Here is a 27,324-nt window from a genome sequence, read left to right as displayed (position 1 = left end):
GTCACTCTTTTCCTGTTGATGACTGACTGCTTTTGGTTTTCACCGAATCCTCATTTCCATGGCTGCTAGAAGAGGCATCGTGAACACAATGACAAAGCGACAGCCCCCTAGCACAAACCTTCTCCAAAAGTTTGTGACCCACACGAACAGAGCTATCATCACTTGGTGAGCTCTTTCCTTTTCTGACTTCAGATGACACCTCCTGGAAGTTCTAGAAAAAGTGAATTCATAAAAAAATCAGGTTCAAGCTGAAATCTTTGATTAGTTAAAAAACTTCAATAATACATCCATATAGTCCTATTATTTCACCTGCATCTGCTCCTGCTCCTCGGAAGCATAAGAGGAGTGATTAGATTGACGATGAGACGCTTCTGGCATTGAACCCGGAGTCTTTAGTTGCAAAACAATATGGTTAGCATCCATGTGATCAGTTCTGCTACCAGAATGATTTGAAGATGACCTGGGCCCATTGTTTATTGGATGACCATTTGATATATCACTTGCCGTTGACTTGCCTTCTTGCTGAGATTCAAGATTTTCGCCAGAAGCTTGAGCTGATATTGTTGCACCAATAGACTGAGATGTACCAGTTGTGCTCTGAGGTCGATTCCCTGGATGTTGCTGTAATTGTACTAGGTAGCCTGGCAGAGGTTGTACAGATGAAGGATACTGTGGTGATGGTCTTTCAACGTGAGTGTGTGAATTTATTGGAGAAGAATATGGTGGAAATGCTAGATATGGATTACTTCCATCAGTGCTCCTATTTCCAAAGAATGGATATGTCTGAAAAGAGGGGTGCATGGGAATAGTTCCTGGAGGAACGGGAACATGAACAAAAGGAGGTGCCATGAGAGGAGTCTGTGCATGACCTTGCAGTGGGGTAGGGTGTGAATCAGGTACTGTAGTTGATCCTGGATGGGGAACTGGCACAGAGTATGGGAAAGGGGGTGCCCCCATCATCATTGTCGGATCCATAGCTGTCCATGAGAACATTGCTCGTACACGTTGTTCATATTGACTTTGCAACTGATCAATTTCTGCCTTCAATGTAGCTTTCTCTTCTCTGAGTTCATTCTTCTCCTGTGCAAGCTGCTTGTTGAGTCAATGCAAAACACACGCCAAACAGATTAACACCAGACACAAAGAATAACACTTATCTGGAAAAACTGACTTGACCATGTAAATGCTCTCAGCCACAAGATTAAGTTAGGTATAAAGACATGAAAGTTACATCACGAGATTCTTCTGCCAGAGACGTTTGATCTTTCTCCAAGCGTTTTACTTCAGCAGTCAACTCCTTCAACATCTGAATGGTATCTCCAAGAATCGTTGCCTTGTCATTTTTAGGCCGATCAGGATGACAGGATCTGAATATTGAAAAATAGACTATTCAGAACAAAATCCTAATAGGACTAAAAAGGAGAATACTTAAAAAACCACTCATTTATTTTCCATGAATATTTAAATGCTTATGCATTATATGTAATCAAATGGTGAGAGGCTTAAGCATGGCTGGCATTGCATAAAAAACTTATAAGATCTTAAATATAGGATACAACTTTTCCTATTTCAGCCATACCTACTTAAAAAGTTCTTCAGGAGATGTCGTTACAGAAAATAAGCATTCTACAATAACCCCCTATACAATTAACCAAAACCATTTCTTTTCACTGTAATGACTTGTTTTCATACAACGATAGATATATACTATAGCGTTCAGCTTCAATTTGTAAACATCTCAGAGATTAAATGATAGGAAGCTTCTCTGGCTCACAACAGATATACTCAAAACAAAGGAAGAAAAAAATGAAAGATGAGGACCAACACTGATCATTCAGCTTAGAAATCTAAACTTTCTATTATAACAAGGGAGTACATGAGGCATCTCCAATCTACTATAATCTCAATCAAAACAAATCCAAATTCAACATAAAAGTGTAAATCAGAGATGTCCTAAACAATACAATTGAGGAGCCGATAACTGTTAGTGCTCTCCAATTATAAAATATGAAAGAGGTCACCTAGAGGTTCTAAATTCATAGGGGTCTTCCTGCCATTTGGGTTTTCCTCCTCTAACAGCTAGTTGACTTGACCATTAATAAATAATAAACTTGACTTCACCACCTTTTGGCTTCATCTCCAATGCCTTCTTGAATTTGATGATTCTGCCACCTAGTTTTGTTGTAAGCTGCCTTGATTTCACCTAGATCTTGCACCAGTTTTCCATATCATGTCCTGTGTTGCCACATCATCAATACATCTGCCACATCATCATGCCTCTGTGCTAGATTTCTAACCCCCTGAGGAACCTGGAAAATATGATACATGGGTTTTGTTCCTCTTTTCATATAGACCACTTTTCACATAATGCATCTCTAAAACTATTCAACGTTGACCCTATTTTGCCACAAGGAAACCTGTAGTACCTATTGACCAACTTTGACCAGTTGTAACTTGACAATGCCTTCACTATTTCGAAAATTTTCTGCATGGCATGTCATCTTCTCATCAAGCCGAAAATTTAACATGAGTTGTCTCAAAAACATGAAAAATAACTCTGTGACACTGCAATGTTGAGAAACATCTGAGGGATATTGCACCAAGGCCAAGGCCACATGCAGACTCAATAGACATATAACCATGCAATAAGACATACATGCACCCTGCCGCAGGCTGGACTGGCCTATACATTAGTGATCATCCCTATATAAGTAGATTCCTCTAAAACCATGAGTCCTCAAGTACGCCCATCCAAGGACTTCTGATCATTTCTAAGACGAATGGAGTCGGATATGAACCCAAAGGGACCGGCCATGGTCCGACCAAACATAAGCTCTAGGATACTGCCTCACATGGTTGTTAAAAGGCTTTTGACTTGTGAATTTGGGCTTACAGTGCGGCGAAATGTGCTGCAAAAATATGTGTACCCTTACTGACATGGCGGGTAACAGATCACTTATCATTGATAGTACTAAACTTGAAAAAGAAAACTGAGATATCAGGCTTGCAAGAGCCCATCTAGCCCCATGTTTTTAATCATTTACTCTAAAATGATTAAAAGTAACCTGCAATAGCTCTTTCATTCCATTCTTCAAATTTCATAGAGGAATGTGTGGATAACTTGTCAAATTTCAGTCATGTCTTATACAACACATAATCATTCAAATGATCCCTAAACCTTCTTCAACTAGTCTTCAGAATTGTTGGGTATTTTTGAATGGAGAAATACCAAAACCAGCAAAATAACTACCACAGAGACAATGCTCTGTTTCCTCTGTCCAGGATCTTTTGCAGAGAACCTCTTTAAAATCAAAATGACTCAGATGACACCATTACACAGTCACAAAGCATTTCTATTAATTAAAAACAAACATTCTGTTACATATTTCTTCCTCTATGCAAAGAGGGAATAAAAAAAAAAAACTCTGCTGCTCTCACAGATTTTCCACTGCTGTGGAAATTACATAAACTTCAGTTTTACAATGGGGAACAAAAGCTTTACATCCCCTGTAGTATTCCAAATTATCGCACTGCTGTGCACAAAAAAAAACTCTTACCACTCTGCGCAGCCACCACACCATTACATACAAAAAAAAACTACAGCACGTAAACTATATTTATGTCAACGTATAAAAAAAAATATAAAAAAATATATGGGACGTGTGCCCATCACCATATTAAACATATGCCCATAACATATTAAAAGTCCTCCACCTAAAAACTACAACAAACATTAAACTCCATTGAATTCCTCCTACGGCGGTCAACGTATAAGTTTTTTTTACTCCACGCAGAAACTTGATTTGACGTGGGCGGAGGGCAACTTCGGAAATCGACGGCTGAGATTGAGCGCCCTGATCACTTGGCTGATCCAACGAGGTTCGCACACCAACCTCGGGCAAAACAAACGGACTTTAGCGTCCGGGGAAAGTGGTTTCGTCGTTCGTACTGGGGACGCGTGGCGGAGTGTGATTGCGGCGGCTCCCTTCATACGGAAACAGCCATTTGCAAATGGCGGTGCGGGGAAGACCGGGCGGTTTTCCAAAACCACCGCGCTGTTGAAATTACAATTTAACACTACCCTTTAATTTTAACAGCCACGCGTTCGGTCATTCCCAAACACTTTCTCAAAAATTCGAAACTCTTCTGAACCAGTGGCTTTGTCAAGATGTCTGCAACCTGTTCCTGGGTCCTGCAACGTTCGAGGACAATTTCTCCATTGTTCACCAATTCTCTGATGTAGTGAAACCTTGTATCAATGTGTTTCGTTCTCTTATGAAACACTGAATTCTTTGACAAAGCAATAGCTGAGCTATTGTCACAAAAGACCACTGTTGCTTTTGCCTGCTCTTGGCCTAAGCTTCTCAACATCCTTCTCATCCAAACTGCCTGACATGCTGCTGCTGTCGCTGCCACATATTCAGCCTCTGCTGTAGATAATGCTACAATGGACTGCTTCTTAGAAGCCCATGAAATGGCTCCTGAACCCATGTTAAAAACATAACCGGAAGTGCTCTTCCGATCATCTACACTTCCAGCCCAATCGCTATCTGTGTACCCAACCAAATTTGAATGTTCTGAGGCATGATATAGAATTCCAAACATTTTGGTACCTTTGACATACCTCAAAATTCTCTTTGCTGCCTGCCAATGTGCCTCCTTTGGCCTCTCCATGAACCTGGAAATTAAACTAACAGCATACATTAAATCAGGCCTAGTTGCTGTTAAATACATAAGGCTGCCCACAATGCTTTTATACAAGCTAGGATCAAAATCCTTGCTGCTGTCCTCTCTGCTGAGTTTTAATCCCATCACTGTGGGAGTGATTGCTGCCTTGCATTCTTCCATCTTAAATCTGCTCAAAACTTGATTTACATATCTTGCTTGAGATATAAAAATTCCTTTTTCATTTTGATCTACTTCTATGCCTAAGAAGTATCTCAACAAACCCATGTCAGTCATTTCAAATTCATCCTTCATGACTGATTTAAAATTCTCAATAAGATAAATATCATTTCCAGTGAAAATAACATCATCTACATACAAGACAACAATTAAAATTTTACCATCCTTTTCCTTGATGTAGACTGTGGGTTCTCCTTCACATTTGTCAAATTCATTCTCCAATAGATATGAATCTATCCTGCTGTACCATGCTCTTGGCGCTTGCTTCAGCCCATAAAGAGCTTTCTTCAATTTGCACACTTTGTGCTCTTCACCTTTCTTCTCATATCCGAGAGGCTGTTCCACATAGACCTCTTCCATTAACACTCCATTTAGGAATGCTGATTTCACATCCATTTGGTAGACTTTCCATTTGTTTTGAGCTGCTATGGACAGCACTGCTCTCACGGTTTCCATTCTTGCAACCGGGGCGAAAGTCTCCTCATAATCTCTCCCATACTGCTGCTTGTAGCCTTTGACAACCAGCCTTGCTTTATGCCTTTCAATCTTGCCTTCAGCATTGCTCTTGGTCTTGTAGACCCATTTCACACCAATGACTTCTTTGCCTTTTGGTAATTCAACCAAATCCCATGTTTTGTTTCTCTCTATGGCATTCATCTCCTCATCCATAGCTTCTATCCATTTCCTATCTTTAATTGCATCTTCAAAATGAATAGGATCATCAACATGACAAAACAAGGCAAATAAGGAATTCATTCCTTCTTCATAAATATCACTTAGATTTCTAAACTTCTTACCTCTTTCACTTGGTGTGCAAGTGCTTGAAGATGCACTTGAGTTTCCTCCTTGTGGTGTGCTTGGAGAAGCACTCTCATTGATCCTCAATGGTGTTCCTTGCTGTCCTTGTGTTGGTGCTGCTGTTTGGGGATTCATTTCAGCCACCTCCTCTTCATCCTCATCATGAGACAAACAATTTTTAATGTTCACTGTTTTCTCTATGCTTCCATCCCAAGCTTCCTCTTCAATGAATTGAACATCCCTGCTGACAAAGAACTTCTTGGTAGATGGAATGTACAGCTTGTAGGCTTTGGATTCATCACTGTATCCAACAAGGATACACTTCTCCCCTTTGCTGTCCAACTTCCTCCTTAGCTGATCTGGAATGTGTGCATAGGCCACACACCCAAAAACTCTCATGTGGGTGACTCCTTGCTTTCTCCCACTCCATGCCTCTTCTGGCACTTTGTTCATGACTGCTTTTGTAGGACACCTGTTCAAAATATAAACTGCACAATGTACAGCTTCAGCCCAATACTCATTTGGCAAATGCTTTGCCTTCAACATGCTCCTTGCCATCTCCATGATGGTTCTGTTTTTCCTTTCAGCAACTCCATTTTGCTGTGGGGTGTACCGAGTTGTAAACTGTTTATGAATTCCATTTTCTCTACAGAACTTTAGGAATTCATTGGAGATATACTCACCTCCTCTATCAGTTCTTAATACTTTTATGTGCAGCCCGCTTTGGTTCTCCACAAGTGCTTTGAAGTTTTGGAATTTCCCAAAGACTTCACTTTTGTTCTTGAGGAAATATATCCAAGTCTTTCTTGTAAAATCATCAATGAATGTCAAGAAATATAGGCTGCCAGCTAATGATGGAGCTTGCATTGGTCCACACAAATATGAGTGGATAATCTCTAAGGGTGCCTTTGCCCTTATACTTTTCCCTGATGAAAAACTCTCTCTATGTTGTTTGCCCAATATACAACCTTCACAAAGGCTGTCCGGCTTCTCTATCAATGGTAATCCCTTTACCATTCCTTTTCTGCTCAACAAATTTAGACCTCCAAAATTTAGATGCCCGAATCTCAAGTGCCATAACCAGTTCTCATCCTTTGGCACGCTTTGGAAGGCCTCTTGGGTGACTGCTGCCATTTCCCTTTTGTTCTTCATGTCTGCCCTGATCCGGAGAGGGAACATCCTGTTCCTTGTCATCTTCACTTCAGCAATGCATCTTTTGCTGGGTGGTATGTCCATGATGGTGCACACATCATTTACAAAGTAAACATTGTAACCCTTTTGGATAAGCTGTCCAACACTCAATAGGTTACATCTCATTCCGGGGACATAGTAGACATCTGCTATGGTTTTCCTTTCTCCTTGTTTTGTAAATATTTTTACCTCCCCTTTTCCCATAACAGACACTTTACTATCAGTTCCTAGTGTGACCTCTGACTTCAAGTTTTGATTTAAGGCTGAGAAGAGGGCAATGTTTCCTGTCATATGGTTGCTGCAACCTGAGTCTAAAAACCATATGTCCTCACTATGTGTTTCAGCCATGTTACAAGCTAACAGGACATTTTCTTGACTGCTGTTTTCTCTTGTAACATTTGCATTTTGTCTGCTGTTCATATCATGCTGTTTCTTTCTACAATCACTAGCATAATGTCCATACTTTTTGCAATAATAGCATTGAACATTAGATTTATCATACCTTTGTCCTTGAACCTGATACTGATCTCTTTGTTGGCTGCTGCCTTGACCTTGGTTCTGATTTGGATTGCTGCCTCTTCCTTGTGCATTTGATGGGCTGTTCCTTCCACCTCTGTTCTGGCTTCTGCCTCTTCCTCTTCGGTTTCCTCTTCCTTGACCCCTTCCTCTTCCAAAGGACATCTGGGTCTTGAAGGCTTGCTCAAGGGATGAGTTTTCATTACTACTCAACCTCTGCTCATGAGTTATCAGTGATGCATGTAGCTCATCAACTGAATAGTTTGAGAGATCCTTTGTCTCTTCAATGGTGGTGACTATGGCATCAAACCTTGAGGGTAAGACCCTCAATATTTTCTCCACTATTCTTCTATCTTCAATTGTTTCTCCATGAGTTCTCATTTGTGTGATTACACCAATCACATGAGTGAAGAATGATTCAATGTTGTCTGACTCCTTCATGTTCAAATTTTCAAAATCCTTTCTCAGCATTTGCAATTTTGCTGTCTTCACTCTCTCCATGCCTTGATAGGCAGTTTTTAGGGTTTGCCATGCATTGTGTGATGTTGTAGCTGCTGCTATCCTTGGGAATATACTCTGGTCCACTGCTTGATACAACAAGACAATGGCCTTTGCATCCTTCTTCCTATTGAGCTTCAATAGGTCCTTCTCTCCCTGAGTTAGGTTATTAAATGTTGTTTCATCTGCTGGTTCCTCAAACCCATATTCTACTAGTTCCCATATATCTTGAGAGATGAACAAAGCTCTCATGGTTATAGACCAGTAGTCATAGTTCTTCCCATTAAAGTGTGGGAGCTCGGTGTTGAACATACCCATGCTTGTGCTTGCCATTCCTTGCATCTTGAACTATGGTTTTAAATCCTTGACTGTGATTTTTAAAAAAAAACAACTGACTGTCTTCAGCAATAACAAGAGAAATGCTTTTGGGGAATACCTGAATCCTTCGTTGTCTGAGTCTTCTGTCTGCCTGAGAAGTTTTGCTGCAGCAACAACCTTCTCCCTTCAGCTTCTTTAACTTCTTTAAAGAGCCTGAGCCAGCTCTGATACCACTGTTGGGTATTTTTGAATGGAGAAATACCAAAACCAGCAAAATAACTACCACAGAGACAATGCTCTGTTTCCTCTGTCCAGGATCTTTTGCAGAGAACCTCTTTAAAATCAAAATGACTCAGATGACACCATTACACAGTCACAAAGCATTTCTATTAATTAAAAACAAACATTCTGTTACATATTTCTTCCTCTATGCAAAGAGGGAATAAAAAAAAAAAACTTTGCTGCTCTCACAGATTTTCCACTGCTGTGGAAATTACATAAACTTCAGTTTTACAATGGGGAACAAAAGCTTTACATCCCCTGTGGTATTCCAAATTATCGCACTGCTGTGCACAAAAAAAAAACTCTTACCGCTCTGCGCAGCCACCACACCATTACATACAAAAAAAAACTACAGCATGTAAACTATATTTATGTCAACGTATAAAAAAAAAATATAAAAAAATATATGGGATGTGTGCCCATCACCATATTAAACATATGCCCATAACATATTAAAAGTCCTCCACCTAAAAACTACGACAAACATTAAACTCCATTGAATTCCTCCTACGGCGGTCAACGTATAAGTTTTTTTTACTCCACGCAGAAACTTGATTTGACGTGGGCAGAGGGCAACTTCGGAAATCGACGGCTGAGATCGACTGCCCTGATCACTTGGCTGATCCAACGAGGTTCGCACACCAACCTTGGGCAAAACAAACGGACTTTAGCATCCGGGGAAAGTGGTTTCGTCGTTCGTACTGGGGACGCGTGGCGGAGTGTGATTGCGGCGGCTCCCTTCATACGGAAATAGCCATTTGCAAATGGCGGTGCGGGGAAGACCGGGCGGTTTTCCAAAACCACCGCGCTGTTGAAATTACAATTTAACAAGAATCAAATGTATATCATGGCAGACCCATGAAAGATGATAAAGATAAAAGACTTTATTTCATCGAACAGCCACTTCATTAAAAAAACACTAAGCCAAAGACAGACTCCAACTATAAATTGTACCCTCTTCCATAAGTAGTTAGAGATAGAGCACCACCCCAATAGGGAGGTTAAGTAATCATTGATCACAAGTTAAATTATAGCACAATAGAGAAGCCCATCTGGCAAATGCCGAAGAAGGTTCACCAATTCTGCCATCACAAACACCTCAAACAACTACAGAAATTTTTTTCCTTAAATATAATAGTTACTCAGTACGAGAAAGATATTTTTCAACCTGATTCATAACCCTCTATTACCTTTGGCAAATCATGATATCACATGAGAACCAGAATGTTGATATATTGCCATCTGAGTTGTGTCCAATGCTCTCCTATGCTTTAATCAAAGGGAAATTTATCCTCGACCGTCTTCATTTATATGTTATCATCCATAGAGCACCAAGTTAGCTGATTTCTTTGGCATTTAAACATTGGGCTTTAACTTAAAGGAGTTCTTTCTACAGCATTTGTTCCTCACTCCCCAATTTCCTAACCTTCTTTCAATCACAAGAAGCCATCGAGAGCTTTCTCTACAATCTGCCAAAATACTAGAGTTCTCTAAATCAATTACACTCAGAATGTACACATGCACTTGTATTCCTAATTTTCAAATGAAGCTTTAAACAAGACACTTCAGCCAACAGTAACTTAAAGAATTGCGAGTTTAAATGGCCTGTCAAATCATTCGCAAACCCAGATTGTGCATGCCACTCATTTTGTATGGTTTGTAGTCCTGCAAATTATTGCACGCCAAGAGAAACTGACCATATAAATAATCACTTAGGTGGCTTGGTCCAAATTACAATAAAAATTTGGCAAATTTCCAAAACTGTGTAATTCCCTGAGTTCCATAATTCTTATTATATAAAGAGAACATAAAAGGAAATGATCATTTCTAGCAGAAAAAATAAATCAATGTCTGTTCATATTGAATATGGCATTTACCGAACAACATAACTCCAAATAGAGAACACAAGCAGAGTAAAACTTGTACACAATGACCAGCCTCTGCATCTTCTGCTCGTCTATTATACAAGATCACAATGTTTTGTTGACGAGCCTTGTTCCCCTCTGCCAATGGGGGTACATAGATTTTTTCCAATGCATCATTCACCAGCATTGTAAGTGCAAGGTCACAAGTCAAAGCAATGTAAAAACCATGTGAGGCTCTGTATTAGTTCTCCTAGACCCGTGTCTTGTCAGTTTGAGTCTGTACCTATCTTGTTTGGTTAGACCATGCCCTATACCTTGAAAGCTTCAACTAGGAGATCTCGTCCCTGATTAGAATGGAGGACCTGGGTAGGCTTCTCATGAGGACTCATGGTTTTATGTGACCCTGCATTTGTACAGCTGACCATCGATGTATGGACTAGTCCAACCGACATCAAGGTGCACCTATGTCATTCCATATGGTTAGTGTCTATAGATTCTATATGTGACCTTTGCTTTGGTGCGATATTACTCATGAAATATATGATTTTTGGTGCAATATAGTAGTCTCTTGTGACAACATTAAAATTTCTCGAGGTAGTTCAAGATTCCCAATGCAAAATGGTCCAAGTGGTCAAAAATTCAGCCTAGTCTCATATTATAGAGCATGATGAGAGGATTCCATGTCACGAAGTTTTATCAATCTAAGCATATGGTGGCTAGTTATAGCTCGATCAAGCTTGGTCAACAATACAGGAAAATTTTCCAATGGGGGTTTTCAAGTAGACCATTTGATTGTTTGTGACATGCGTGACATTAAAAGTGGTCTACTCAATGAGAGGAACAAAACCCCATCTTTCAGATTTTGCAAATCCTCAAAGGCAATAAAGATCATCCATTCGGAGTGATGATGTGGCAGAATTTCAAGGATGCTTAACACGGGCAAAACTTGACAGAATTTGATGTATATTATGTCAAAATTGGTCTATAGAATAAGAGGAACAAAACCCATGTCTCAATTTCTCCAAATTTCCAAGGTTGTTAGAGCTTTAGCAGGGCATGATGACATGGTAGGCATGTGATGACATGGCAATGTTGGGCAAGATATGAAGATTTCGAGAGATACCTAGTTCCAATCCTAGCCAGTTTCAACATACCCAAGTTCTGGAATAGTCAAAAAGTCAAGGACGTTGGAGATACAACTTCCATGTGGCTAAGTCAAAATATTAGAAGGAAAAGTCAAGTCAAAAATAGTGGTTGGTGAAGTCAACTAGCCATTGGAGACCCAATTGACCAATCAGTTGAGTAATGAACCATGAGCAAAGGGAATTTTGAGCTAAATTGTGAAAAATTGTCCAAGTTGACCCCTTAGTGGCTGAAGTAAAAAATAAATTATAGTATTTTATGAATTCATTTATTAAGTCTCCAACATGTAAATTACTAGTAAATTTATTATCGAGGAAGAGTCAAACTAGCCATTATAATTTTTTCTATAAAAATCTAGCCTCTCTTCATTTGTAAATTGTTGTTGTTCACTTGATACAAATGCTATACAACAAAAAGAACTCATCTATTTTTCAAACCCTTGTACACTTGTATAATTGTGGAGTGGTTTCCTTTAATGTTATTTTTCTTGCTATTACTATTGGACATTATTTTTATCTAATTCCATCTTGCTAATAATTAAATATATCGCAAGATTAATGTCCTTTTCCATTCAAGAGCTAATATGCTACATGGAAGCAAGCAACTAAGGTTCCCCACTTGTTTGTTTTGGTTTTGTAGGTGAATCAATCTGTAGGTTTTAAACTACTTCAGAAAGGGGCTTTACTAAATCAAAGATTTCGGCTTTTTCCACACATAGAACAGAAAGGTTGGAGATGCCACAAAGAGGGGGTCACTCCTAAGGAAGATTGAAAGCTGCAGGGTCAGTTGAGGTACAATGGGGGCTATTTCTGAAAGGACCAGAAGCAGGCATGGTGACTTAAGAGGGGCATCTACTTCACACTTTACCAAAGGGTGAGTCTCCAAGGCACAGGTATAACTTCAACAACCAAAAATCTCAAATTCTCTTTTTTACTTTCTACAATTAAGGTAGGATTTACTTGCCAGCTTTTACTTTCATCAATTTACTGCAAATTATTTATTGGGAAAAATTAGTTTAATTGTTAGACCTAACCCCCATTTTGATACGAGTTCCTAGTTCTTTCATTTTACACTTGTATCTAGCCTTATGGTTTCAGACCTGCAGGCTCAGAGGTCTTTTTTCCTATTGAACCTACATTTTCAGCCACCAAAAACAAGTTCTACAAACATGTAGGTGAGTTTACTACATTGCAACTTGATGTTTTCGGATCTAAATTAATTTATAGTCACATTTTTCATGTTAGAGTTGAATTTCCTTCATTTCCCAGCTATTTAAATCAAAAAATTAATTTTCTGGAAATTTTTGAGTTAATAAACATAACCCAAAAATCTGAAAATCAATTCCCAACTAGTTGGAAATTGCATTTTTGGGGAGGCCCCATAGCCTCTGAAATCACCCTCAATCCATTCCATACTTTTGGGAACTCCCTAGAGGTGTTTTTCACATAGTGGATTGGCTAATTAAACAATATAGGTTGTTGTCCCTATGTTTTTAGGGAGGTATCACAGTCTGACAAGAAGTTATTTCACCCGTAGATCCTTAACCGAGCATTAGAACTGATAAATAATTGTATATTTGGTTAGAATAAATTTAATAGACCAAAATCCATAGGTAGTATTCCATATCTTTGAGTTGTTTTGGCTACTAACATCTGTTGTTGGAAATATGCATTGTTTTTAGCAATGTTTTTATGCATGACAACAAACAAATAAAGAACACCTACATCTAATTGACTCCATATAACGTACTAGGCATAAACCAGAGTTGCTAGGGTATATTTAGGGACTTCTCCCTTGGTTGTTTAGGGGGTGTTGAACCTAAATAACAGGGGTTTGAGCTGAGGTGACAGTGGGTCCTTAACCTATGTGTGCCCATTTAACAAGGCTGCCAAGACCTTAGCGACCCTGCTAAGATCAGTAATAAGCTTGTTATAACAAAATCTAGCACCTTGGTGCAAAGCATTGATAGGTGATTAAGAGAATATGTGCAACCATGGAACTGTCATCACAGTCACCTTAATTCACCTTATTTTAGTGATGGGCACACTCCAACAAAAGGGAGGCTTCCCTAGTAGATCTTGGGAATCAAATAACCTTGTCAAACTAAGCTAAGTGTCCCCTAAGGGTTCTACAACTATTTTCCACCAAAGAATAAGATTTGGAAATTAGGGTTTGAGGTGGATTTGAATTTCCTTTGATTTCAAAGAGTCCTATTCTCCTAAAGGTTTAGGTCAACTAATGAAAGTTTAAAGGAGGTCCCACAAGACACATAATCAAGAAATCACACTTTGCTTAAGAAAATTGACATGAAAAATTAGAAAATACCATATTAAAATAAAAATTGAGGGCGAACAATAAGAGTAAACAAAAGAAATAATTTCAGTAATTTTATGTGGTTTAAATAACATATAATAGTACTTAAACCCCTAGACATCAGCCTTAGTTTATGGCTAGAAAATACAATTAAAATTATACTTTTACCTTTCCAACATATTCTAAACAGTTTCTAACCATAGGACATTAATATCTAAGTCAGTAAACACAATTTTGCCATAACTAAACCCTAATTTACCCTAGAACAAAAGAAAAATGAATTATAGAGAGTTAAATGATTAACACGAAAGATAAATAGTGCCTTTCCCAATCTAGTGCTAATGGAATTTAAGACTATAGGGGTAACAACCCCTAGAACAAAAAAATGGATCTGGGTTCAAAGAAACCAAGGGAGACTAACTTGTGTCTCTTAATCCTCTAACCCTAGCATCATTCTATTTTCTTGGATAAGGGAGGGAACTTAACTTAGGTCACCTCAAGAAAACTTCATGAAAAACCTTGTTCAAGGAGAACTTAGAGATAAAAAAAAATACCAACAAAACTATGATGAATATCTAATAACCTTTATCCATCAACAATAAACAAGATTAGAAGAGATAACTCACATTGAATAACACATGTCATCAAAGTTCATCAATAATCATCCATGAAAAGAAAAACCATCCACATCACAAGACCTCCCAAGAGAAAAGTCACTCAACTAGTGCTCCATAGCAAATTCTGAGAGAAAAGAGAAGCATGAGAGAAGAGGTATCTCCATGTGTGCAATGATCCAAATGAAGGGTAGCACTTCCCTATTTATACTAGTGAAACCAAGTGCTTTACCCTTTTAAGGCTAAACATTCATTAAAGCCCCTGAAATAATGAAAATCCATGATACAAGGTGGATAGGTCATTAAGCCAACCCCTATAATAGCCTCTAAGATAATAATACAATTATAAAACATAAAAAATTCCCTAAGAGAGTCACATGTGTGAGTGTAGACACTTCAAGAGGGTGACATCATCTCCAAAAGGCATGTCTCTCCCCAAAAGGTGAAATGAATCATCATAGAGGCATGTTTCCCCACCATAAGTTCATGCTTCATCAACAAAAGGTGCATCCTCGAGGCTAATTTCATCCATCCAAGCCATCACATCATGCATAAGGTGCTACATAAAGCTCATGTGTAACACCCTAACCCCAAGTGGCAACATCCAAGGTCCAAGGGATGGAGGAGAATCTCCAGAGGTGTGTCGGGTCACCATCAAGCCCAACATTTGTTAGATTATGTAGCATCGGAGGTGTTATAGTCTTGAAACTTTGTTGAAAGGCTAAAACATATGAGCTCTCCATAACCCAAAAATTGTTTATGGAAATTCCACCTAGAAGTACCTCAATTAGATTATTAGCCTATTTTTAATTATTTCCTAAGTCTAAGCTTAGGAAAAGGGGTTAATTAATCAGTATTAATTGAGATAAGGAGTGAGTCATCTAGAAATTCACATAGATCAACTCTAATATGACCTTGGTGTTGTTGGGAAAAGTATCCAATTCGGAATGCCTCTATCCCACTCTAAGGTGTGATAGTGCCTTAGCAACAAACAAGGAAAACTATCTGAGTATTCTTCTTTATGAGATGCAAATAGAGAAAGAAGGATGTAACTAACCGGTGTCTTCCGCTAGTTTGTCGATCCAATCACTCTCTCTTTTGTTTGCTTCCCGCTGCCTGCTCTTTCACTGGTCCAGCTTCACCCAGTTCCTACAAGATCACAAGAGAGGAAAACTACACAAAAGACATAGATTCACATTCATAACTAGTTTAGGATCAGATATAAACTAAATATGCAAATACAACAAAACATCATTGATATACAAGCATATAGGAGAAACTCAAATAGCTTTATTGATATGATAATAAAGTTCAAGAGGAGATACAACCAAGTGAGTCCCGATCCAGCATCTACCTCCCAGCAAAGGAATCCCTTCCTCTCCTCCAACAAAGCATAAATCACCCAATGTACTAATCTCAATCTCAAACCAACAACAATTCTCTGCAAAGTACAAAATTCCAGCCTCCTGAACCTCTGGGTGAGAGATCCATATATAGATGTAAGCAAAGAGGATGAGTCAGCTTATGTTTTGACTTGTGGCTTCTCTCTGTCAGTTCTTGGTTCCACTTGGAGGTTGAGAACCTCTTACTCATCACTAGTCGAATTCATTGAGGCAAGTGTCATTGGAGAAGATTCTGGAAGCTTCCAGGGTCTTTCCACCTCGTTGAATGAGCTTACCATTTGTCATTTCCAGCTCAGCGTACCCTGGTAGTGCTTCCACCTGCGTTGCAACGCACCTAGCCAATGTAGCCTCTGCATTTCAACGCAGGCAGCTAGTGGAGCCTCTGAATTGATCCTGATTTGACTAGTTTTGGGCAGTTTTTGGTGGAGAACGTCTGGGAGAAGCTGTCATTTGTTGACCTTGTTCCTTTAGGGGTAGGAACAACTCTTTTAGGGACTTTGGATCCCTTGGATTATGGACATTTCATGCTCAATGATGTAAGGCACAAAAATGTCTATAACAGTTGCCCCCTAAAGTATGAGGCCGTTTATCGTGTGAAGTGCTTTATTAGGAGGATCCGAAGTTCTTCCAATGCTGGGAGGAGACCTGTAATAAGATACAATACAATACATTATTTTTCATACTGCTTTCATGATCTAGCTGAGGCGGGCATTCCCATGCTCAACTTTATAAATTCATTTTTCTGTACATAGAACAGACAATCGTCTGATGGTAGACTGATGATTTTGATGAAATCATCATCCTTTTGGTAGGATGATTATTTGCTGCAATGCTGTACATGTCAATGTCTTTATTTTTCCTGAATATATATCGCAGCCCGGATGGATGAAACTAGATCCGGGGTCTTCAATCTCGTCCGATCTTCACTCTAAGTACAAGTCGATCCATGTGAGAAATGTTCTGAAGTCGAACATGGAAAGACATCGCTTGATTACCAGTCAATGATGTAAACTGTTAACAAGCGCGAGAGGAATCACCGATAATGATAATGACCCTCAAGGTACTGCAGTACAGTTCATGTGGTGTGAATAAAGGACTTGGCGTCGAACACCACGCAAAATCTTTCGGTCGAAGGTAATTGATGTATACCTGTCACCGGAAGTGAGAAACTTGCCATTGAGGCATGCAAGCTTCAAAGTACTGAAGGGGGTGTTCCTAGATCAACTTCTTGGATAATGAGCTGATGTCAACAAGAAGCGATCCGTCAAAGGAGGGCCTTAATGTATCCCACATCAATGACACGGAACGGAGCAAATGATTTTGATGGAGGTGAAAAAGATCTGATGATATATGGTTCAGGGTGGCGGTCATGAAAGGATGAAGGATAATGTATGGTAGTGGATGGGACACGGTTGACTTCTCTGGATGACTTCTCTTGAACATATCGGCGACACTTGTGTGATGGATCGGTAGCATTTACCCCAAAGGTGGATGGTATGGCGAGACCATGGCGATGTGACCGGTGAATGAAACAACCCAACCCGACTCAGGCACGGAGTGGAAGTGTCATGTTCAAGAGCGACTTGCTACCAATAAAAGTTCTTTGAGTTTCTTCCCAATTTTCCCCAGTCATTTCTGACCAGTACCTCTTTATTTTTGTCAAGCTTGAGGAGGATAACGTATGCTTGTTCTATAATTTTCCCTTCGGGCAAACCCATCGCTATGTTTTAACGAGCCTAGCGATAGTGAAACTCGTTCTCGTCTAAAGACAAGTTTGTCGCTATTTAATGTTTTTAACGAGTCTAACGACAAAGATAACTCGGTCCTTTTCATTTTTAGAGAGTCTGAAAAGGTACGTAAAGATAACTCCGGAAGTCCTTTTTCGTCATCTAATCCCTTAAGTCCGAAAAAGTATAAAACAATACAGAAGGGATGAATTTTCGATAGTTTTAACGAGCCGAACAAAACAAGTGCTCGATCATTTTGTGCAATAATCCCTCAGGTCCAAAAAGATTAAAATCTAGAGGATGGATAGCACTTCCGGTCGCTTTAACGAGCTGGAAGGCCAAAACTCGGCAATCTTTTCATATTTTACGAGTCAGATGAAAAGAGCTTAAAGAAGACTCGTCTTTTGAGGAACGAGTGATAAAACAGGTAGCAACTGATTCCAGGTAAGGGTTGGAATTTTCCAATCACGGCAGTGTCACAAGGATGGCTAGTGAAATCACTCTTCGCAGCTGTTCCTCAAAATGGGTAAACAATCAAATGGAGGTGAATGATTGGCCAATGGAAAAGTGGAGGTGACGGTGCAAACACGACCAAGGATTTAATGGCTGATAATGTTACATTCACAGTGGTTATTTACCAGAGGCTAGTTCATTTTTTAACGAGCTTAAACGCGGATTGAAACACTTGCTCGATCTTATGTTTATTTCTTAACGAGCATGAAATATGTGCTAAAACTGCTTGATCTTATGTTTATTTTTTAACGAGCATGAACTATGTGCTAAAACTGCTCGATGATAAGTTTGCATGCCCCCAGCATAATAACGCAACTAGAGGTGCATGCCCCCCAAGCTTCATTGCATTCAACTCGGTGGTTGGACTGAAGGTTTACCTTTGAGATTTGAAAAGGGGATTTGTTTCATTTTTTAATGAGGTTGACACAGTAAAAGAACTATCCTCATGACTCCTAGTTTCATTTTTTAACGAGGTTGACACGAGGTAAGAACCGTCCTCGGAATCCACCGTATTTACAGTATTTGATAGGAATTCAAAAACTGAAGGGTGATAAAGGTCATTTTGAGTATCTTCTTCATAATATGGAAGAAGGGAATGATGGTGGCAATCATTCCATGGTGCCCCCTCCATCAACATTGATTGTACAATTCCTTCGTCGGTTCCATGCACTCGCGACCAAGGATCTGAAGGGGTACCATATTCTCTAGACCTATCTACCCAAACGCTTGATGAGCGTTGATTTGGGTTTGCCTCCCATGCTAGAAACATTGATTGCTACAATACTTCTATTGGGCTTGGGGGCAAAACCATTGCATGATCCATGTTGATATCGTTTTCTGAGATCTTTGTGGAAGATATCATATTGCAGGTTCTTATCGACGCTACTTCCGCCAAGTTGATTGGAGGTGGAAGAGCGAAAGTTCCCATTAGTATAGGATCTTTTAGTAGGCCTACTCCGATATTCTGAAGCGAATGGGGTCTTCCATGGATCATGGGAATGCTTCCTGTAACTTGTGAACCATTGGGGAGGAAGTTTTGTTGGTCGACGATCGTAATCCCCCCTTGAAAGGGGAATGCAATCTTTCTAAAATAGGTCGACACAACAGCTGCCATGGCGTAGATCCATGGTCTTCCTAGCAGTATGTTGTAATCAAGATTCCCATCGATGACTTCAACATCTATTTCTATTGTTTTTCCCCCTAGTTCAACCTTCAAGCTATTTAGGATACCATATGGGGTATATGTCCTACCGTCGAATGCTTTTAATGTCGTCAAAGATCGCGACAAGGTTGGAGATCCTAAAGTTTTCCAGCAACTCATCGACATAATACATGTAGATGCCCCCTCATCAATAATTGTTCGATGAACAGTTTTTTTGAGGGCTTTCACTTGAATAAGGAAAGCTAGTTGAGCTGGTAACTGAGGATCGTATCCTTTGTGGTCAAAGGATACAAGATTGGAATCCTTAGGATCAACCCCACCAATGGCTGATAACAAAGCCTGCCTTTGGGATGGACAATTTTGTAGTACTTCAAGAGTCGACATAGCGGATGGCGATTGGGCCAAATCTTCCACTATGTTATAATGTTGCGCTGCTCTGGCGTGAGGATTAAATGTCAACTTGTGTACTACTCCCTTTGGCGGTTTTATTGTTAATTTAGGAATGATGGTTGGTACAACTTTTGTCGAAGTTGTTGTCGAACTACTTGGTTGATCTTTACCTTTGTCGTTCGACAGCTGCGGATTCCCGTAATCTTTGTTCCTTGTCGAAATCAAAGCATCATTTTGTTGCTTGGAAATCGACAACATTAGCACTTGCGACGTGAAAGCATTTCCACTATCAACCAGATTTGTGCCTGGATTTGGAAACGGGTCAGTTAACACAGCCGAGGTTTGCGAACTCTTAAAGAATATTTTAAGCTCAGCTTTGTATGGACATTCTTTTGTCCAGTGATTCTCGTCACATATCTGACACCCGAAGGGGGGGGGGGGGTTCCTATCTCCAGGAGGGTTTGAAGAAGTTTTTTCAGGAGATGACTCTCCTTGTTTCTTCTTCTTCCCTTTGCTTTGTTTCTTCTTGCTTCCTGGTTGTTTGGTTTCTTTGCCTTTATCTGCTGATACGACATTTAATTCTGAAGCAAGAATTTCGTCTTTTGCATTTTGATCTGAAATCTTACGGGCTTTCTTAGACGAAGCCTTTGTCGATTTCCCATTTGTCGTGCCAATCACGCCATCGCCGGCATGAGAGTCATTGTTTGATTTAGGAGGAGGAGGGATTGGAAATTCTGGTCTAGGGGCGTCAGGTATTTTGTCGTAGAGCGTGCTAGACTAAGTATAGACCAAGTCTAGATATTGCGCACGAGCGATAACTTGCTCTTCCGTTACGACTCCCCCGTTCGCCACATCTTCCGTTATGGCAGGAAGTAACGACTTGATAAACCATTCAGCTAATAGCTGATCGAGAACATACGTTTTTACCATCCTACGACGATGTCGCCACTCATGTATATGATCAGATATGTAAGTGGTCGTTGTCTGTTTGAAGTTGGTTAAGATTTCCGTTCCTGTCTCATACCTTATCGGTAATTGAAAATGGGTTAAGAAAGTCGTGGCTAAGGTGCTGAAATTGTCGAACGACGCTCTAGGCAATTCAATATACCATTTTGCCGCTGGACCCGTTAACGTCCTCTGAAAAAGGCGAAGCCTTATCGAATCATCGTTTAGGGTGTTTGATGAACACCATAGATGAAATGTCATCACGTGATTCGATGGGTCCTCACCTGGATTTCCATTAAATTTAGGAATATCCGATGGAAGTTTGTGAGGAATCGCTGGCCACCAAGGGGCGTAAGCAATTGGATCGTTTGTTAACCGGTGTAAATCGGGTAACTCTAAAGTTTCCACGAATGGTAACTGTTGATTTAGGTTAGGTGAAGCATACCCAGGATACGATGGAATTGCCTGAGCAGTTGGCCTTTGCATACCAGCATAATGTAGTTGATGCTGGTACGAATGATACGGTTGGTGGACATGACCACTGTAAATTGGTTGATTTTGACCGTTTTGAATGTACGGCTGTCCACTGTTCGCAAAGATCTGCTGCTCAGAACCTTGGTACACTTTCTAGAATTGTGGTTGTTGGTATTGCACCAGCCACGGTTGTGAAGCCATGCTCTGTTGCGCTATACTAACCGTTGGACCAAGATGTGGGGTGATTGTACCCGTTTGGACCTGTGTCGCCCCACCAGTTGGAGATTGTGGTTGAGTCACAGGGTCAAGGGGTTGTTGCATCACAACCTGAGAAATCTGAGGTTGACATACGACAGGCAACGTTTGAACTTGTGACATTGTTACAATAGCTGGTGTTGTCGGAATGTTCGACATAGGTACACATTGTTGCATAGAATACACAACTCTTGGTTGTTGGGGTAGTATAGGTACCCAACCACTTGTCGTAACTCCAGTATAACCTGAATACTGTTGAGAACTCCCATATGGATATCCTCCCGGAGGGGGTAATGAAAGGGCATACTGCCCCCCATACGGTGGTAACCCGGAACTCAAGGGGATTGTCTGCCCTTGGGAACTAGATTGCCCAAATTGACCACCAAATGGATCAATTTGTCGAGTCTCAACATAAGAGTTGTCGGATATTATTCCGGAGGAACAAACAGGAACGGACCACACTGTCGAAATAGTCCCTGGATGGACTCCTTCTAGCGGTCGTGAGCTAGTCGGGACAGATGGTACGCCGGCAAACATTGTCGGAGTGACGGCAGGGAGTTCTGCTGTCGCTGTGTCATTCGACACAGTCCTATATGTTGACGGTTGTTCAGACATTTTGAGTCTATCAAAAAGATTACCTAGCGATTCTACAGGAACTTCCACTGGTGGTAGACTAACTTCTGATGTCGAAGGAAATAGAGTGACCCCGACTCCAAAATGTGTTGGAGTACTTGCTTGCGGATCTTCTACAATTTCCTCTATCACAATCAAACCAGGTGGAAGGGGAAGACCATCAGGTCCGTAAAATATTTCTGGTGCCGAAGAAGGGGTTGAATCGACATCGACAGATGTTTGAGGAGCAAGATTCTCCGAACCGGTTGCTGATGGAACTGGTTCAGTAACACAAGTGTTTGCTCTCAGACTAGGATCAGTATCACTGTCCCTCTGTGGCTGTTGAACTTCTTCTGTAGAGGCAGGGTTTCCAGAAATGTTTGGAGTAACCGGAATCTCGGATGTTGTTGGAACACTTGTTCTAACTTTGATAGGAGATTTCGAACCGGTTAAACGAGTTCTCTTTGTCCGTACTGTTTTCGATTCCGGAGACAAAGACGGTTGACTCGTAAGCCTCCGCAAACGGCGGGGTTTCAATTGACTTTCTTCCACGATTGCGGATTACTCGATCAACCAAAATACAAAAAGGGGAAAGTGTGTTTCCGAATTAAATGAATTTTAGACGCTTTAGACACAACATGCTTTTTCAATTTTAAAGAGTCGAGAAAAAGCTAAAGATGACTCTAGTCTCCTTCGATTTTTAATGAGCCTGAAGTGACAAGTGCTCAGATGGACCTTTTCCGTTAAGGAGTCTGAAAAGGAACGAAAGGGACTGCTCTGGAGTTCTAGGTAGAGGGTGTGCCAAACTTTTCGCAAAACCGCAGAATACTTTTTAGGGTACGGGCGGTCAATCTTCCCGAATGCTGTGTTCAGTGCATTGCGATCAGTAGGGCGGCCGACACGGCTTCCTATGGATAAAGGTTTTATTCCTATAGGGGTCTCCCAATATATACTCGACGGTACGTGGGAGCACAATTCGTACTAGCACTTATCGTCTCTCAGGAGGAATCACCCAACCATCAGTGAGGCGACCAGTGACCAGGTTTTACGACGCCGGAACACGTCTCTAGCTTAGACCTCTATGTTGTGCGTTAAGTTACAAAGCGTTGTTAAGTTCATTCAATTTATTTTAGGTTGATCTTTCTTAGAAGTTTGCCTTTTTGGATCACCACGAGATGTATGATACAATTCCTAAATGCATTCTAAAGATGATAAGCAAGCTTTTATATCTTTTCAACAATGAAAATCCGAGCTACAAGGGGAAAAGAAAGACACCATCTTTTCTCAAAGAGCATAGAGCACACAGTAATGCACTTTTCCCTAAATCAACATACAAACTGTCAAAAGGAAAATGCACATATGCATGTATTTGTTTTCACTTTCTTAATATTGATGCCTAAAAAGAAAGCTGTTGTACAAATTTGAATTCGATTTCAAGTGAAAAACACAAACAAGTTCCTTTTTCAAAATCAAAAAGACGATTACGACACTTTATGATTTACTTGTTTCGACACTTGAAATGCATGAATTCAAAACAAAAGACAAAAGTAAAAGCGTAATCAACTGTGAACAACAACCAACTCACTCCTAAGATCAAAACGACACTTACGACAGGTCTAGATCTAAGGGCGACAGTATGATTAGTTTACTTTTGTAATGGGAAACTGCAAATGATGTAACAAATACACAAAGAACAAATACAGTTTCTTTATACAACTGAGGCAGAATTGAGGAAAGGAAAAGGGGTTTCAGATAGGTACACTGACTGATAACAGGCTGCAAAAAACAGAGATAAAACTGAGCAAAAGGAAGCAGGGAACCACAACTGCACAAGGCAAAGGTTGATCAGCGCACCCTCAGCACAGAGAAACTGAACTTCAGCGCAGGTAGCCTTCACGGGACCTGCGTTGAAATGCAGAACCTCTTCACAGAGTCTACGCTGAAGCAGAAACGAGAATTGTTTCTGGGTTCTGGGTCACAGTTTGCAGTTTAATCTATGGTTTTTGGCCGGATAAAAGCTATCAATTAGGTACAATTAGAAGGATGATTTATAGGAGGACTAAGATCTATCACAAAGGGCTGTTAGAACACTTGTGGATCAGGTGTTCAGATCATAAACAGGCCCAACGAATGGACTAGAGTAGCAGATCTCTACTTTGCATTTGTAAATGGCAAATGCAGTTCGATTCGGCACTCTTGAGTTTATGAGATGAACAACAATAGAAACACAAATAAACTAACAAGATACTCTCCCCAGCGGAGTCGCCAATTTGTTGTTGGGAAAAGTATCCAATTCGGAATGCCCCTATCCCACTCTAAGGTCTGATAGTGCCTTAGCAACAAACAAGGAAAACTATCTGAGTATTCTTCTTTATGAGATGCAAATAGAGAAAGAAGGATGTAACTAACCGGTGTCTTCCGCTAGTTTGTCGATCCAATCACTCTCTCTTTTGTTCGCTTCCCGCTGCCTGCTCTTTCACTGGTCCAGCTTCACCCAGTTCCTGCAATATCACAAGAGAGGAAAACTACACAAAAGACATAGATTCACATTCATAACTAGTTTAGGATCAGATATAAACTAAATATGCAAATACAACAAAACATCATTGATATACAAGCATATAGGAGAAACTCAAATAGCTTTATTGATATGATAATAAAGTTCAAGAGGAGATACAACCAAGTGAGTCCCGATCTAGCATCTACCTCCCAGCAAAGGAATCCCTTCCTCTCCTCCAACAAAGCATAAATCACCCAATGTACTAATCTCAATCTCAAACCAACAACAATTCTCTGCAAAGTACAAAATTCCAGCCTCCTGAACCTCTGGGTGAGAGATCCATATATAGATGTAAGCAGAGAGGATGAGTCAGCTTATGTTTTGACTTGTGGCTTCTCTCTGTCAGTTCTTGGTTCCACTTGGAGGTTGAGAACCTCTTACTCATCACTAGTCGAATTCATTGAGGCAAGTGTCATTGGAGAAGATTCTGGAAGCTTCCAGGGTCTTTCCACCTCGTTGAATGAGCTTGCCATTTGTCATTTCCCGCTCAGCGCACCCTGGTAGTGCTTCCACCTACGTTGCAACACACCTAACCAGTGTAGCCTCTGCATTTCAACGCAGGCAGCTAGTGGAGCCTCTGAATTGATCCTGATTTGACTAGTTTTGGGCAGTTTTTGGTGGAGAACTTCTGGGAGAAGCTGTCATTTGTTGACCTTGTTCCTTTAGGGGTAGGAACAACTCTTTTAGGGACTTTGGATCCCTTGGATTATGGACATTTCATGCTCAATGCTGTAAGGCACAAAAATGTCTATAACACTTGGACCTTGATTAAGTTTTAATCTTGGTCATTGGAGATCTAACAAAGGATTATATGAAGAAGTCAATGGATAGATGGAGAACACACTTGTGAGAACCATAGAGAGTTTGATTTCCTTGGAGAGTTCGATTTTCCAGAGAAACAACAATGTTGGAAGAGTTCGAGCTTCAGTAGGGAAGCAAAGACTTAGAGGGGCAAGGACAATGAGGTCGGAGGAAGCTTTCCAGATTAGGTGAAGTACATGGTAGAGAGGTAGAAGAATGATAGTGATGCTGACACAGGGGCTGTGCAGAAGCCTCTTAGAGGCAATTCGATTTTGTTGGGGAGAAGCCGAGTTTTAGTTCCAAAGGCCGGAAATACGTTCCAGAGGCAAAGAGAGACGTTTTCTTGGTGAGCAACAAACTAGATGGCTTAAGGAGCAACTCATTTAGGCCGAGCGTAGAAAGGACTGCGTGTTGGAATTTCTAAGTCTAACCTATTAGAAACCCTTCATGTACTTTTTGGTTTATTCCTACCTACTTGTTCTATTAATTAACAGGTTATTTACCATGTAAATACTGGAAATAAATACAAGTACATGCTCAACACATTACAGATCATCAACTGAAGGAAACAAAACAAGCACACAAGTGACACCATTGTTTTTGGACCAATGTCCCCGAAAAAAACCAATACGGGAAAACCGGTGCAGCTATCTGAGGGTTTTATTATTATGCAGTTTCTGAATACAATCTAGTTCCAAAACCGACTCACCCAACAGAGAATAATCTCGGCAGTAGTACTTCTCCATCAGCGATAGATGCTCTGGCTGAAACCCTGGATAAACACTTCAGCAGCTCCTTAGCTCCAAACTGCCCCACGAAAAACCCCAACGTCAGCCCTTAGGGACGGTGTTAGCCTCTTTTGCTCTCTGGGTTAGCTTTCCCGACAGTTCCAACTTTTGCCATCTATGTCAGCTTTATCGACTGTTCTGGCAATTTCGGCTATTCCCGGCAGTTCTGGCTTCTACCCTTTACGTCAGCTTTCCCAACAGTTCCGGTAGTTCCCAACAATTCCAATTGTTCCCTGCAGTTCCTGCTTTTTCCCTCTGCATTAGCTTTCATGGTTGTTCTGGTTGTTCCCGGTAGTTTCGGCTTCTACCCTCTACGTCAGCTTTCCCGGTTGTTCCTGCAATTCCAGATGTTCCCACCAATTTCAGCTTTTGCCCTCTCCTTCTTGTTCTCCAAGTGACCCTCAAGCCTCCTCTTATACTTTTCTCGTTGACAAATCAACGATCGAGATTAAGTCCCTAGTCAACGACTAAGATCAGATCTAGCTTGATCCATGACTTTTGGACCATTCTAACATAGTTTTATATTAATTCACATTAATATTTTTATTTTCCCTACGTTTAGACTTAGGGACTCCATTAAAAATATTAATTATTTTAATATCTCCCAAACTATTTAGAATCTTCCCAAACCCTTTCTAGGTATTGGAGCCTTAGCCTCTCCACCAAATTTCGTGGCTAGAGCACATCCGATGCTACCCCAAATAAACACTCCCTCTTAGCAAGGATTGTGCTCTAGCAATACTCCTCACGTAGAATTACTCTAATCATCCAGGATCGATCCCTGATGCTAGGCATGTTGCCCATCATTTACACTATTGTATCTTATACTGCCACCCATGGCTTTGCCACTGCCATTATTGCATTTGTACGTGCTGCTGCCCATGGCCCTGCCACTGCCACTACCTCGTCTACACTGCATCCCCTCTCATCATGTTTCATTGTGCTGCCCATAACACCACCACTGCTAATTGACTACAACTTAGTTACTGAGAAGTAAGTAAATGATCTCCCAACTCTGACATCTTTGTTAAGCTAGAGACATTCTCGATGCTGAAGCTCCCTCTGTCATTGACAAGTGGTCCCTCTTTGACCTCTGTGCTACTGCAACAACTCCCTACATCTCACACCGTTGCACACCTCTCTGTTCCATCCTGCACTAGTGCAACACTCCCATGCCTCTTGCACTGTTGTAGCCTACTAGTGTTGCGTTCACCTGGGAATCCTGCATTGTCGCTCCCTCTGCTGCTCCAT

General features: G+C 40.5%; 1 protein-coding gene across 1 annotated transcript; it reads right to left on the bottom strand.

The window, feature by feature from the left end:
- LOC149212373 (uncharacterized) lies at positions 1-27,324 on the bottom strand. The gene is made up of 6 exons (XM_089388665.1): positions 27,287-27,324; positions 26,902-27,034; positions 1,584-1,639; positions 1,232-1,367; positions 310-1,089; positions 1-211 (listed from the first exon to the last, which is right to left on the bottom strand). Exons 1-6 carry the CDS (start codon positions 27,322-27,324, stop codon positions 2-4), a joined length of 1,353 nt encoding a protein of 450 aa, XP_089244791.1. The 3' UTR covers position 1.

Source organism: Pinus tabuliformis, chromosome 1_1 (assembly GCF_031772625.1).
Source record: "Pinus tabuliformis cultivar Carrire ecotype Pingquan chromosome 1_1, CPIR1, whole genome shotgun sequence".
In the NCBI taxonomy this organism is placed as follows: Eukaryota; Viridiplantae; Streptophyta; class Pinopsida; order Pinales; family Pinaceae; genus Pinus; species Pinus tabuliformis.
Note: the sequence above shows the minus strand (reverse complement) of the source record. Positions and strands in the feature narration are given on the sequence as shown.

Coding starts and splice junctions, on each gene's coding strand:
- LOC149212373 (XM_089388665.1), bottom strand. CDS start 27,324: ATGGAGCAGCAGAGGGAGCGACAATGCAGGATTCCCAG. Junction 1,640..26,901: donor TGGCAAAGCCATGGGTGGCA/GTATAAGATACA, acceptor TTAATTGTATAG/GGGGTTATTGTAGAATGCTT. Junction 1,368..1,583: donor TCTCCTGAAGAACTTTTTAA/GTAGGTATGGCT, acceptor TTCAATATTCAG/ATCCTGTCATCCTGATCGGC.